The sequence below is a fragment of the Neovison vison genome, chromosome 2 (genome assembly GCF_020171115.1).
Source record: "Neovison vison isolate M4711 chromosome 2, ASM_NN_V1, whole genome shotgun sequence".
In the NCBI taxonomy this organism is placed as follows: Eukaryota; Metazoa; Chordata; class Mammalia; order Carnivora; family Mustelidae; genus Neogale; species Neogale vison.
This window is the reverse complement of record NC_058092.1, coordinates 182,364,238-182,378,641: the sequence shown is the minus strand read 5'-3', so window position 1 is coordinate 182,378,641 and position 14,404 is coordinate 182,364,238. Positions and strand designations below refer to the sequence as shown.

The 14,404-nt window shown below is 42.3% G+C and overlaps 2 protein-coding genes across 2 annotated transcripts in view; one reads left to right on the top strand and one right to left on the bottom strand.

Annotated features, from left to right (window-relative positions):
• DNAJC12 (DnaJ heat shock protein family (Hsp40) member C12) overlaps positions 1-14,404 on the top strand; it is a 40,652-nt gene that overhangs the window by 22,599 nt on the left and 3,649 nt on the right. Inside the window, exons 3-4 of the mRNA XM_044239624.1 lie at positions 1,574-1,713; positions 6,412-6,616. Coding sequence (XP_044095559.1) covers positions 1,574-1,713; positions 6,412-6,616 — 345 coding nt within the window. The remainder of the gene's footprint in view (positions 1-1,573; positions 1,714-6,411; positions 6,617-14,404) is intronic.
• Positions 12,391-14,065, bottom strand: LOC122900723 (serine-threonine kinase receptor-associated protein-like). The gene has a single exon (XM_044239623.1). It carries the CDS (start codon positions 13,955-13,957, stop codon positions 12,908-12,910), a length of 1,050 nt encoding a protein of 349 aa, XP_044095558.1. The 5' UTR covers positions 13,958-14,065; the 3' UTR covers positions 12,391-12,907.

Sequence of the window (14,404 nt, the reverse complement as noted above, 5' to 3'; positions counted from 1 at the left end):
AAGAAAGAAAACCAATTGACTGCAAATTTTGAGGGTTTATTTTTAGACTCATAATATCCCATTTATTTATGTTTACTCTAATGCTAATACCACACTGTTTCATTACTGTAGCTTTGTAGAAAGTTTTAAATTGGAAAGTGTGAGTTCTTCCAACTTTGTTTTTGTTTTTCAAGATTGTTTTGGCTATTCTGAGTCCCTTACATGTACATACGGATTTTTAGGATCAACTTGTCAATTTCTGCTAAAAAAGGCACCTGGGATTTTGATAGAGATCGCATTAAATCTGAAGAGCAGTTTGGAGAATATTGCCATCTTAGCAATGTTAAGGTCTTCTGATCCTTGAACATGCATATTTTTTTATTTAGATATTTAATTTCTTCCAACAGTGTTTTATAGTTTTCAATATATAAATCTTGCATTTCTTTTGTTCAGCATTTTTTTTCTAATATTTTATTCTTTTTGATGCTATTGTAAATGGGATTCCTTCCCGGATTTCATTTTCAGATTGCTCATTGCTACCGTATAAAAACACAATTGATTTTTGCGTATTGTTCTATAGAAAGTTTGAACTTCATTGAGGAGCAGAAGGGACATTGGAAGTGTTTACAAAAGGGACAGGGATGGTTTCTATTGTATGCCATTTGGTCAAATAGATCAGTGACAAAGTTACCATTTATCAACTGCCCACCATGTTACTTCCTGTGCTTAAACCCTCCCACTAGCTTCTTACTATTCTTAGAACAAAAAACAGACCAGAATCCTTAGGCCTCTAGGTTCCTGGATGACTGGGTGCTTGTCTACTCGACAGCCCCGTTCCTCATTTCCTCGTCATCCTTTCCCAGCCCTGTGTCCTCCAGCCACATGGGCCTTTTTTATTTTTTTAGATATATATATATATATATATATATATATATATATATATATATATTTTAAGATTCATTTACTTGACAGAGATCACAAGTAGGCAGAGAGGCAGGCAGAGAGAGAGGAAGGGAAGCAGGCTCCCTGCTGAGCAGAGAGCCCAATGGGGGGCTCGATCCTAGGACCCTGGGATCATGACCTGAGCTGAAGGCAGAGGCTTTAACCTACTGAGCCATCCGGGCGCTCCCACTAGGGCCTTTTCTATTTTCTCTAAATTACTGTGCTCCTTCCTGCCTAGGGTCTTCCTTTCCACTGTTCCTCTAGCCCGATCTCTACCCTTCCTCACAACTACCAGTAGCAAAGGTAGTCGTCTTCCGAGTAGACAAAACTGTAATTTTTTTTGATGTTTCTAAATGTCAATCCCACTAAATAGTTTGTGTCTATGGTTCACACCTGTGTCATCAACACCCGGAATAGCACTGGCACTCAGTAAAGAGAGTGGATAAACTGTGAGCCAGGAGCTGTACATACATGACCTCACTTGTCCTTGTGATTCATTCTACACATGAGGAAATGAAAGCTTGAAGAGGTGAACTGGCCCAAGGTCACATAGCCGGTAAATAACAGACCTGTTCCAGTGAGATCCCTTTGCTTGGGAGTTTAAAATAACTCCTTCAAGAGAGAAGTGCTCAACTTTTGATCTGTTTTCCAGTGGAGACTTTTCAGAAACTGCAGAAGGCAAAGGATGTTCTGACAAATACGGAGAGTCGTGCCCGTTATGACCACTGGCGCAGGAGCCAGATGTCGATGCCATTCCAGCAGTGGGAAGCTTTGAGTGACTCGGTGAAAACGGTGGGTTTCTCTTTGAGCCTGAAGCTCAGGCTGCCCATGGATTAGACTCACGTAGTCGCTTAAAAAGTCAATAGGCAGTAGGAGGGAGAAGACCAAGAAGCTGGTAGAATACGGATATGACTCCGTGTCCACAAACCCTATGGAGGGGAATTCAATGGATCAATGCCAGAAGAGCTGATGACTGTGATTGTCACTCTGCTTGGCTGTTTGATTCCGTATCTATACTCCTCACTGGTATTTATTGTTTTATACATTCTTTTTTTTTTTTTTTAAGAATTTATTTATTTGACAGAGAGAGAGACAGAGACCACAAGTAGGCAGAAAGACAGGCAGAGAGAGAGGGGGAAGCAGACTCCCCACCAAGCAGAGAGCCCGATGTAGGGCTCGATCCCAGGACCCCGAGATCATGACCTGGGCTGAAGGCAGAGGCTTAACCCACTGAGCCACCCAGGTGCCCTGTTTTATACATTCTGACAACTGTGCTTCTCAAGTGGTTCATATAATACTCCTGAATTTTGAACTAGTGCAAATTCATCTTTTCCATCCTTTTAGTTCTTTTCGTAAGGCTTATAAATTCTATAAAAAACAGAGCCTGATTAATTAAAGAAAGCTGTAAATTATTTTGAATTTATTCTTGTTACAAATTCTGGTGAAAGAGTCATTGTATTGATGTAGAGAGACTTTAAATCATTGCGTTCTCTTTCTTCATGCTATTAAAAATCTAAATATAAAAGTCATCACCATAATTGCTGAGTTAGACACTTACTTTGTTCTTACATTTGCATTTATATATATATTTCAATATATAAAAATTATATTTATTTACATATATGTTTAGGAGGGGAGGGGCAGAGGGAGAGAGAAAGAATCTTAAGCAGGCTCCATGCCTAGCATGGAGCTGAAGTGGGGCTTGATGTCACAACCATGAGATCATGACCTGAGCTGAAATCAAGTCACACACTGACTGAGCCACCCAGGAGCCCCAACAGAGAAACTATGACTTGGGCTTGCTGCATGATCTCAGAGTCCTGATGCTGAGCCTGGCCATGAACCCTGAGCCCTACGTGGAACCCTGGGTGGAGCCCCCACATCAGACTCAGCACTCAGTGGGGAGTCTGCTTCTCCCTTTCTTTCTGCTCGTCTTCCTGCTCATGCTCTCTCTCTCTCAAATAAACAAATAAAACCTTTAGAAAAAAGAGTTAATAGGCACACATTTTTGGTGAATTGATTCTTTGACAAATTGATCCCCTCTGGGAGGGCTCTTTGGGCTCTTTGAGTTACCCTCACGTGGATCTGTTTGTCCACTGATTGTTCTTGAGTTCCTGGGCTTGGTGAGGTGTCCTTGGGGTGAGTCCAGTTGGCTACAAATGACAGGGGAAGCTTCCTACTACGCCCGTTTGGTTACCCTTTCCCCAGGAAACAGCGTGTAATTCAGTACCTTCTGGGCCTGTTCAGAAAACAGTCTGTCCTAAATGAATATTATCCAAGAGCTTGTCAAAGATCACGCAGGCAAGTAAAAAATTTACTCATGTTGATCCAGAATAAAAACAGCTAGTCAATATTGAATAGTTATTTAGCTTATCCATGTCTCACGTAAATCAATTAATTTTTTTCTATTTGTCTATTTCTTTTCTTTTTTGAAGATTTTATTTATTTATTTTTTGTCAGAGAGAGAGAGCGAGAGAGAGAGCGAGAAAGCACAGGCAGACAGAGTGGCAGCCAGAGGCAGAGGGAGAAGCAGGCTCTCTGCTGAGCAAGAAGCCAGATGTGGGACTTGATCCTAGGATGCTGGGATCAAGACCTGAGCCGAAGGCAGCTGCTTAGCCACCTGAGCCATCCAGGCGTCCCTCTGTTTGTCTATTTAATATTTACTGGCATGTAGGCACAATTTTTTATTATTAAACAAGGTATAGAATTAAATGAAATTACTTACTTTATTTATTTTAAAGATTTTATTTATTTGAGAGAGAGAGAGAGAGAGACAGAGAGTGCACGAGCCAGGGGGAGGGGCAGAGGGAAGAGGAAGAAGCAGGCTCCCCGAGGAGCAGGGAGCCGGATTTGGGACTGGATAACAGGACCCTGGAATCAAGACTGGAGCTGAGGGCAGATGTTTAAGCCACCCTGGCACCCGAAGGTCCAGATTTTTTTTTTTTTTTTTAAAGATTGTATTTATTTATTTGACAGAGAGCGATCACAAGCAGGCAGAGAGGCAGGCAGAGAGAGAGGAGGAAGCAGGCTCCCTGCTGAGCAGAGAGCCCAATGCAGGCCTCGATCCCAGGACCCTGAGATCATGACCTGAGCCGAAGGCAGAGGCTTAACCCACTGAGCCACCCAGGCGCCCTGAAGGTCCAGAATTTTAAAAATGACTTCCTAGGGGAAAAAAACACATTAAAGAAAGTTGATAAACAAGTTAATGGAGAAGGTAAGAATAAACAACATACCAATTTCATAGACTATAGGACAGTGGCCTTTGCACCCAGGCTTGATATCTGTTTAGCATTGGTTCACCCACTGCACACAGTGAGTTTTTTGGTCTGGTGCAGTTCATTATTTTGCTGCACAGACTAATGTCCCTCTTAGTCTCTATCAACGGCTATCATTTGATATTTATGCTGATGATCCTTCTATTGAACTGAGTCATTCCACACTAGTTTCCTCGACGTTAAATGTTGTTCTGCCCAGTTAATATCTTAGGGGAGCTGAGAAATACGCTCTGTGAGCACAGAAATGAGGCCTAATTGTGTCCCAGCACACCAGGCTGCTTAGCATCGCTCTTACATTAGTCCTTTGATTGAAGTGCAAAATATGAGAGGCACCCGAATTTGAGGTTAGATACCATTTGGATTTTTCCCCTGTGTATTTCTTTAATTGGGATCAGCAGATACAGGGGCCTGATGTTAAAATATTTTATTCTTATAAAGTGGATGGATGAACAAAACGATTATCTCAGGATATCTTTGGCATCTATCAAAGCATTTACTGTAGGTAAGTCATTAATCCTCAATGCCATTTAAGGGAAATAGGAGACATTTTTATCTTGAGAAAGAAGTACTGAGGCCTGGAGTAAATTCACTGTACAGACAGGGACGCCTGGGTGGCTCAGTTGGTTGAGCAGCTGCCTTCGGCTCAGGTCATGGTCCCAGAGTCCTGGATCGAGTCCTGCATCGGGCTCCTTGCTCGGCAGGGAGCCTGCTTCTCCCTCTGCCTCTGCCTGCCATTCTGTCTGCCTGTGCTCTCTCTTTTTCTCTCTCTGACAAATAAATAAAATCTAAAAAATAAATTAAAAAAAAAAAAAAACCACTGGACAACCTCTTCCACTCTGTGCACCTGCAGAAAAAGGAAGAAACCAAACTAAACAACAACAGACCCAAACCAAAGGCAGATTTTTTGCACCAGCTAAGGCTGCTGTCCCTTTTAAAAATTAACATTGAAAAAATATTTTATTTATTTATTTGAGAGAAAGAGCATGAGCTGGGGGGAGGGACAGAAGAAGAGGGATGAGCAGGCTCCCCACTGAACAGAGCCGACTCAAGCAACTCAAGACTCAATCCCAGGACCCTGAGATCATGATCTGAGCTGAAGCCAGATGCTTAATGGACTGAGCCACCCAGGTGCCCCTAAAATTAATATTTTAAGAAAATATTTCTTTTTTTTTTTGAAGTTTATTTATTTATTTTATTTTACTTATTTATTTTTAAACGATTTTATTTATTTATTTAAGAGAAAGAGAGATCACAAGTAGGCAGAGAAGTAGACAGAGAGAGAGGAGGAAGCAGGCTCCATTCTGAGCAGAGAGCCCCATGCAGGGCTCGATCCCAGGATCCTGAGATCACAACCTGAGACGAAGGCAGAGGCTTAACCCACTGAGCCAACCAGGCGTCCCTATTTATTTTAGAGAGGGAGAGATGGAGTAGGGTCAGAGAGAGAGAGAATCCTAGGCAGGTTTCCACTAAGTGCAGAGCCCTATGCAGGACGCAATCTCAGGACCCTGAGATCTGAGATCATGACTTGAGCTGAAACCAGGAGTCAGACACCCAACCTACTGAGCCACCCAGATGCCTTTTAAAGATTTTTTATTTTTAGGTAATCTCTTCACCAGAGTGGGGCTCAAACTTATAACCCCTAGGTCAAGAGTTGCATGCTCTACTGTCTGAGCCAGCCAAGTGTCCTATCTTTTTCCATTCCTCCCTTCTTTCGTTCCTTCCTTCCCTCCTTTCTTCTACCTTTCTCCCTTTCTCCCTCTCTCTCTCTCTCTTTCTCTTTAAGTAAGCTCTAGGCCAGCCTGGGGCTCAAATCCACCACCCTGAGATAGTCACCTGTTCTACTGACTGAACCAGTCAGGCACCCCAAAATTTACATTTTTATTTTGAAATAAAACCTACAGAAAAATTCTTTTTTTTTTTTTTAAGATTTTATTTATTTATTTGACAGAGAGAAATCACAAGTAGATGGAGAGGCAGGCAGAGAGAGAGAGAGGGAAGCGGGCTCCCTGCTGAGCAGAGGGCCCGATGCGGGACTCGATCCCAGGACCCTGAGATCATGACCTGAGCCGAAGGCAGCGGTTTAACCCACTGAGCCACCCAGGCGCCCCCTACAGAAAAATTCTTAATAGTAGGTCAGGTTTTACCACACCTCGAACTTTAAAGAATACTATATAATACTGATTTTATGTTTTGTGTCTACTTTTAATTAATGTAGTCAATGCACTGGGCTGTCAGAGGTAAAAAAGATCTGATGCTGGAAGAATCTGACCAGCCTCATACCGACAAGATTGAAAATGAGGAATGGAACAAGCAAAGAGAAATAAAGAAAGAGGAACTGGGTTCAACCACAGAGAAAATGGAGCAAAAAGAATCCAAGTCCTTGGAGAAGTCATTCTCGCCACAAAATCCCAATTCTCCAAGTAAGTCAAGTTATGTAACTTTGCAGAACAAAGAAAATCTGAAACTAAAGGCCTTGGTTTGGGACATCTGGCTGGCTTAGTGGGTTAAAGCCTCTGCCTTTGCTCAGGTCCTGATCTCGGGGTCCTGGGATCGAGCCCTGCATCAGGCTCCCTGCTCATCAGGGCTCCGGCTCCCCACCCCCCTCTCTGCATGCCTGTCTGCCTACTTGTGATCTCTCTCTGTCAATAAGTAAATAAAATCTTTAAAGGGCTTGGTTTATACTGCATTTATTCTCAGCCTCTTCCAACTAAACAGTAGTGCCAAATTGAAGGATTACTTTATCACCTTAAAAGATACTTACTTAGCACTGACACAGACACTGGAAGACATTCCCCAATATATTCCTTGCAAGGGAAATTTGGGGCATTTCTGGGAGTGTCTTGTGCTAGACTGAAATGACACTGCCATTTACTGGGTGTTTACTGTGTACAAAAATGTTCTTTATGTGCATTCTTTACATGTATTATCTTGTCTTATGTTTAATTGATAGACAATTTATTTACTCCTCTCTACAAACTTGTGAGGTGGGCACCATATTGCTCATTTTACAGATGAGAAACCTGACGTCCAGGGAGGTTGAGTGATTTTCCCAAAGCTCTCCAGCTTGTGTGCATCAAGTGGGGGGCTGAACGAAGGCAACTTGGCTTCAGAGACTGTGTGTAAGGCAAGGCATTGCACTACCTTGAGAAGGTGCATCTGGAAGTAGCTCTGGAGACATTCTGGATGATAGACAGCTCCACTGAAGCAGGGCATTATAGAGATTAAGTCCCCAAGCTACACTACCTAGTTCTACCACTTGTGATCTGTATTACTTGGTAAATGTTACTTAACTTCTCTAGATTTCAGTTTCCTCCTCTATAAAATCAAGATCGTGACGGTACCTTCTCATAGAATTATCATGAGGATTAAATGAGATCCATGCAAAATGCTTATCACAGTGATTCACCTACCCAGCCGGTCTTGGGTTAATGTCAGCTATTGTGATCATTTCTTTGTGTTTCCAGCCATTCCACTGTGTTGATCTTGTATAGGTGTGTTTTGTACACACACCGTCATTGTCCTTCAGAGTCTTGCTAGGCTCTCAGGGTTGTGATTCAGTATCTCTTTAGAATTTAACCTTTAAACCAAAGGCTCCTGAAAGTCCTTGAATCCTTGAATATTTACTGAAGGAAAGAAGATAATTAGTTTGTGGTGAATTATAGTCTTTCTAGAAATAGTCACTTGAAATCTCCCTTTGGGGAGAACTTCTACATGCTCATTACCTGAAAGAATAAAGATTTTTAGGGTGCAATTCAGGTGTCTGTGCTGGTTACTCAAGATATCCTTTTGTGGAGTCCACACATCGATTGCATCAGCCTCATATCTGGGCATGGTTATAATGTAACAAGCTGATCAAAGCAGAAGACCCAATTTCAGAAAAAAACAGTGTTTTGGGTAAATACACACGTACCAATGGAGACCTACGCACAGGCACACACAGGTAAACATACAAATGTTTCTTTACTCAGCCCAGAATATTCAGATCTGTGCTTCCTGAACCCCTGGGTCCTCCCTCTGCCTCTCTGTTTAAGATTCAGACCTAGTCTGAATTCACTGGGGGCGGAGAATGGTGGGGGAGGGACATCTGATCACTTCAGAGCCTCAGGCCTGAGGCTGGAATTCCTTGCATCAGATTCTAGGAAATTTTCTCTTCCTTTAAAAAACTACTTATCTGGGGGGCGCCTGGGTGGCTCAGTGGGTTAAGCCGCTGCCTTCGGCTCAGGTCATGATCTCAGGGTCCTGGGATCGAGTCCCGCATCGGGCTCTCTGCTCAGCGTGGAGCCTGCTTCCTCCTCTCTCTCTCTGCCTGCCTCTCTGCCTACTTGTGATCTCTGTCGAATAAAAAAACAACAACAACAACAACAAAAAACCCTACTTATTTGGGGCGCCTCGGTGGCTCAGTGGGTTAGGCCGCTGCCTTCGGCTCAGGTCATGATCTTGGGATCCTGGGATCGAGTCCCGCATCGGGCTCTCTGCTCAGCAGGGAGCCTGCTTCCCTCTCTCTCTCTGCCTGCCTCTCCATCTACTTGTGATTTCTCTCTGTCAAATAAATAAATAAAATCTTAAAAAAAAAAAACAAAACCAAAAATACCTACTTATTTGTGGGGCACCTGGGTGGCTCAGAGGGTTAAGCCTCTGCCTTCCGCTCAGGTCATGATCTGGGGAGCCTGCTTTCCCCTCTCTCTCTGCCTGCTGCTCTGCCTTCTTGTGATCTCTCAAGAATAAATAAATAAAATCTTTGAAAAAAAATCACTTATTTAGATATTTTTTAAATACCCCAAATTAATCGGAGTTTTTTATTAGAGAATTCAAAGAAGCACATATAGATAGTGACTTGGTATCTTACCCCAGGTTCCCATCATTCTCTGCTTCTGTTTCCTGAAGTAACCAGTGCAGATGCCCATGTGTGTCTCCTTTCATATTGTCCTCTATGCTAATACAAGCCTGTCGAAATACATGTTCACTTGTGAGGGCTTTAAAAAAAGTGTTATACTGCTACACAGTGCCTAGAGCACAAAGTCTGGAATCAGATCCTTGCTTTTCCACAGAGGAGTTGCATGACCTTGTTCAAGCAAGTTAATAACCCCTCTGTATCTGTGTTTTCTTATTATATGGCCAGAACGTTAGTGTCTAAGTCATACGGTTTTCTTGAATAATAAATAAATTATGTAAAATATTTAGAGGTACCTGGTAGGTGCTTTTTTTGGTATTAGCTTTTATTATTGTGGGGCTTCTCCTTAGACTCTTACATTTAGAATTAACTCATCCTTTTACTTTTTTTTTATTATGTCCTTTTAAACAGCAGATAAGGATTCCACATGATAGATATATTGTAATTTACTCAGAATAAATTGTGATGTCAGGGTTTTTTTTGTAATCCTATTTTATTATTATTAATTTTCAAATTCCAGTGTAATTAACACACAGTGTTATGTTAGTCCCGGGTGTGTAATACAGTCTGATGTCAGTTTTGATGCCTTCCCATGGTAAAGTATATTCTCTTACGGTGATGGAGGGATGAAAGGTGGGGGGAGCAGTGAGAGGAGGGTCACTGTTCTGAGAAGCTGTTGTTAGAGAATAAGAATTACGAAATTTTACCAAAGGCCATATTTACCATTTCTTAATGCTTTTTAAGAGATTATTGGCTTTAGGGGTGCCTGGGTGGCTCAGTGGGTTAAGCCTCTGCCTTCGGCTCAGGTCATGATCTCAGGGTCTTGGGATCAAGCCCCACAGCGAGCTCTCTGCTCAGCAGGGAGCCTGCTTCTGCCTCTCTTTCTGCCTGCCTCTCTGTCTACTTGTGATCTCCCCATCAGAGAAATAAATTAAAAAAAAAAAAAAGAGAGAGAGAGAGAGAGAGAGAGAGAGATTATTGGCTGTAAAGAGTAGCACCGTAAAGTTGGAGTTTGATATACCAAAGTGCAGTTGTATGATTATTTGTACCTTTATTTTACTGCAGCGTAAATTTCTGTAACATCCACACTTAAGAAATATTATTCATGTCTGCTTTACCGAGTCCAGAGTCGCTTCTCACCTACTTTTTCAGCATATTCATTAATTCCTTCAAGCAGTGGTTCATATTTACTTCGGAGTTTGCCTTTTGATGCCTCTTCTGTGATGGCCATCTGTCAAATAGTCCCCATCCTGTTCTGACTCTTCACTGCAACCAGGAAAATATGGAGCCCAGCCCCCGAAAACTGGTGTGTGAGACAGTCTCACTTTTCCTTTCTTCCACTTAAATATGCAATAAATATGGCTTCTGATCAATGCCATTCTAGAATAAAATGGTTTATGTAATGTTCTGGAATTAAAGAAAAAACATCTTATGTAGCCGATGTGTGCTGTTCTGGACATCTCTGGACATCTGCCTGCCCACTGCTCACTCTGTGGTTTCTACCAGAGGGTGTTCTCTGGCAGTTGAGCCAGTGTGGCAATAAGTGCCAGGGAATAAACACCTTTGGATTAACCATGGATATTGATGCATGTGAGTGGGAGGCTCCTTTACTTCTCAAACTGAGAGAACTCTGTAGGGGTTTTTATACTGTCTTCCAGGGCTCTCTAGTGCAATCAAGCCCTGGTTGCCCAGGGTAGCAATCTGCCTGATAATGTACCTGATAACTTGGTTCCTTTCCCTATTTTCTTACCAGGACCTCCCTGAATCAGCCTTCAGATTAACCACTTATTGACCCTGGCGCAATCAGGAGAGCATGCAACTCTTTTTTTTTAAAAGATTTTATTTATTTATTTGAGAGAGCGAGAGCTAGAACATGTGAATGTGAGCAGGGGGGAAGGGCAGAGAGAGAGAAGCAGACTCCCCACTGAGCAGGGAGCCTAACTTGATCCCAGAACCCTGACCTGAGCCAAAGGCAGATGCTTAACCAACTGAGCCACCCAGGCGCCCCAGCATGCAGCTCTTAATCTTGGGGTCATGAGTTCAGACCCCATGTAGGGTGTGGAGCCTACTCAAAAACAAACAACAAATGAGCTACTTACATTGGAATTCTTGTTTGGGGCTCTATTTCTATTGGAACCCAAGCTAGAAAACACCTTTTTCAAACTGTAAAATAACAAGTATATTTATAGTAGAAATGTGAGAAATGTGGTCAAGCAAAAGGTAGAAAACACAACTTGCAATCTTAGCACCTAGAAACATATCTATTATTGATCTTTTGGTGTATTTTTATGTATGTTAGTATACCTAAAATTAAGAGGACCATACTGTACATGTTGTGTGTGTGTGTGTGTGTGTGTGTACTTCAATCACAGGTTGTCAGAAATTTCCTTTCGCTTTTTCCTGAAAAGAAAATTCTTAAATTTGTTTTCTCTGATAATTCTAAAGAGAGTACAAACAGATAGTTTTCTTAAACAACCACTGTCAACTGTTCTGTGTGTATTTTTCTGATTATATATTTAGATAATATTTTAAGATATCAATGGAAGCATATTTTGTATATTATTCTGTAAGCTTTTTTTTTTTTTTAAGATTTTATTTGTCAGAGAGAGAGAGAGAGAGGGAGCAGCAGGCAGAGGGAGAAGCAGACTCCCCACTGAACAAGGACCCCTATGTGGGACTCCATCCCAGGGCCTGAGCTGAAGGCAGACATTTATTGATTGAGTCACCCAGGCGTCCCTATAAACTGTTCTTTTTTTTTTAATTGTTTTTAATTTATTTAACAGAGAGAGATCACATGTAGGCAGGGAAGCAGGCAGAGAGAGAGGGGAAGCAGGCTCCCTGATGAGCAAAGAGCCCGATGCAGGGCTCGATCCCAGGACCCTGAGACCATGACCTGAGCTGAAGGCAGAGGCTTAACCCACTGAGCCACCCAGGTGCCCCTATAAACTGTTTTCTAACTATCTGTCAGTGATATGTTATGAGAATTTTTCTATGACCATAAATATTAAAAAATTGTTAATGACTATATCAAACACTTTTTAAAAGATTTTATTTATTTATCTGACAGACAAAGATCACAAGTAGGCGGAGAGGCAGGCAGAGAGCGAGGGAAGCAGGCTCCCCACTGAGCAGAGAGCCCGATGCAGGGCTTGATCCCAGGACCCTGGGATCATGACCTGAGCCAAAGGCAGAGGCTTTAACCCACTGAGTCAGGCGCCCCAATATATCAAACACTTTTAACCAACTTTCCATTGCTGAAGATTTAGATTGTTTCTTGATTTTTTTTTTTTTGTTTTTTTTTTGTTTTTGTTTTAGAGGCATTTTATTTAGACAACTAAAACAATTAGATGTTCAGAAGCAGTGTACAATGAAAGAGAAATCAAACCAATTACTTTATCACGTATTCCCTCTTCTTTACAACTAAAGCAAAAAAAAAAAAAAGGGGGGGGGCTTTCTGTTTTAAGGGAAAAGTCAGAAAAATAGGCCAATATATTTTTCTTCTCCATAATAACATAAACAGCTACAAGAACTCTAACTGTAAGAAGAGAAATTGATGTTGGCTCGCACATATTCATTAAAAAGACAACAGGCCATCATCATACCACAAGAGCCTAATTCCACCTTCCTTCATCTGATACTCTTGCCTTTTCATGTACAGGTAACACCAAGTTAGTTCCAGCACTGGAGCTAATTCATATTCCCCATTATTTACTGCTCATGTTTGCCTTAAGCAGAGAGTAACTCTGGGAGGCTGATGCTTTTCTCTGCTTGTTTGTTTTAGTCCATAACTTGTACATTAACTGTGGCATATGCCCAATGCTCAGGCCTTCACTTCAGGAGTTGAACTATAGATGGAATCTGAATTCTCTGAAGCAATTTCTTCTAGCTCTTCTTCTGTTGTCTCTGGAAAACTGATCTTTGGCTTTGCCAGCTCACCACTATCTTCTTCAGGAAGTACACATTTCCAAAGGCCGTATGTTTTTCCTACCACAGTTTGCCATAGTCTCAATGTTCCATCTTCAGAACCACTGGCATAGAGTTCTCCATCAGGACTAAATCTCACACAGTGAATAGGACCAAAGTGTCCTTTGTAGGATTCTAATTCTTCTCCACTATTATAATCATACTTATAAAGTTTAAAGTCTTCACCACCTGCAACAAGAAATTCTTTCTCAGGGTGAAGAGATGCAGAATTGATGGTTGCAGGAGCTTCAAAGGACTTAATTGGGTCCAAACTTATTGCACTATGAAAAGCAATAGATCGTCCATAAGTTATTACCAAGATCTCTCCCTCAGGAATATATTCTGTACTGCTAACAGACATATTAAAATTTAGAGATTTCACTTCTGTCATGGTAGCATGATCCCAAAGGCGGACAGTTTTATCATCAGCTGAAAGAATCTGTTTATCCTCACTGCACCACAAAGCTTTTTTAATACCAGAGGTGTGTCCGCTGATTTCCTTAGGTTCTGCTTCAGGCTTGTTCAAATCATATATGCGTAACAGTTTATCCTGTCCCCCAGTTAACAAGTAATTACTATCCTGCGTAAAATCCACAGTCTTGACAATGTGTTTATGAGCCAGGGTCATCAATTCATCTCCTGAGACAGCATCCCACACTTTGGCAGTGAAATCTGCAGCTGCTGTAGCTGCTTTAGTGGCATCCTTATTCAATGTTGCGCAAACAGCACCCTTATGACCCAAAAATGTTCCAATCCAGTCTCCTGTATCTCCCTGGCGGAGCATAGGTTTCCCATCTTTGCAAGCGCTGATTAAGAAATAGCCATAGGGCGTGATGCCACTGAAGGCCAAATCAACCACAGGCCGCGTGTGGCCCGAGCAGGTGAGCGGCGTCTGCCTCATTGCCATGGCGGCAGCGAACCGAGCGATCCCGCTGCGGAGTCGAGGGTCGTCTTGTCTTTTTTTTCCTCCGCCGCAGCCTCTGGCTCAAGGCCCCCGCCCTGACACTGGCGGCAGGGACTGAGCCAAAAAAAACCCCAAAAAACAAAAACAGGAAAAAAGAGGCCAATCGGATAGGACCGAGGTCAGGAAAGGGTTGGGGATGGGTCAGGGAGTCTGCGACGGGCGACCGACAGCCGCCACGGGAGGGAGAGGGAAGGAGGGAGGAAAGTAGGGGAGGGGGAGAACCGGAGAACCGGCGGCCACGACCCGCACGGTCCACACCGGTACTGGCAGGGTGTTTCTTGATTTTTAAAAACATTTATAAATCATGATAAATATCCTTATGGTTAAATCCTTGAGAACATCTGTGGTTATTTCCTTAGGATAAATTTCTAGAAGTAGAATTATTGGGTT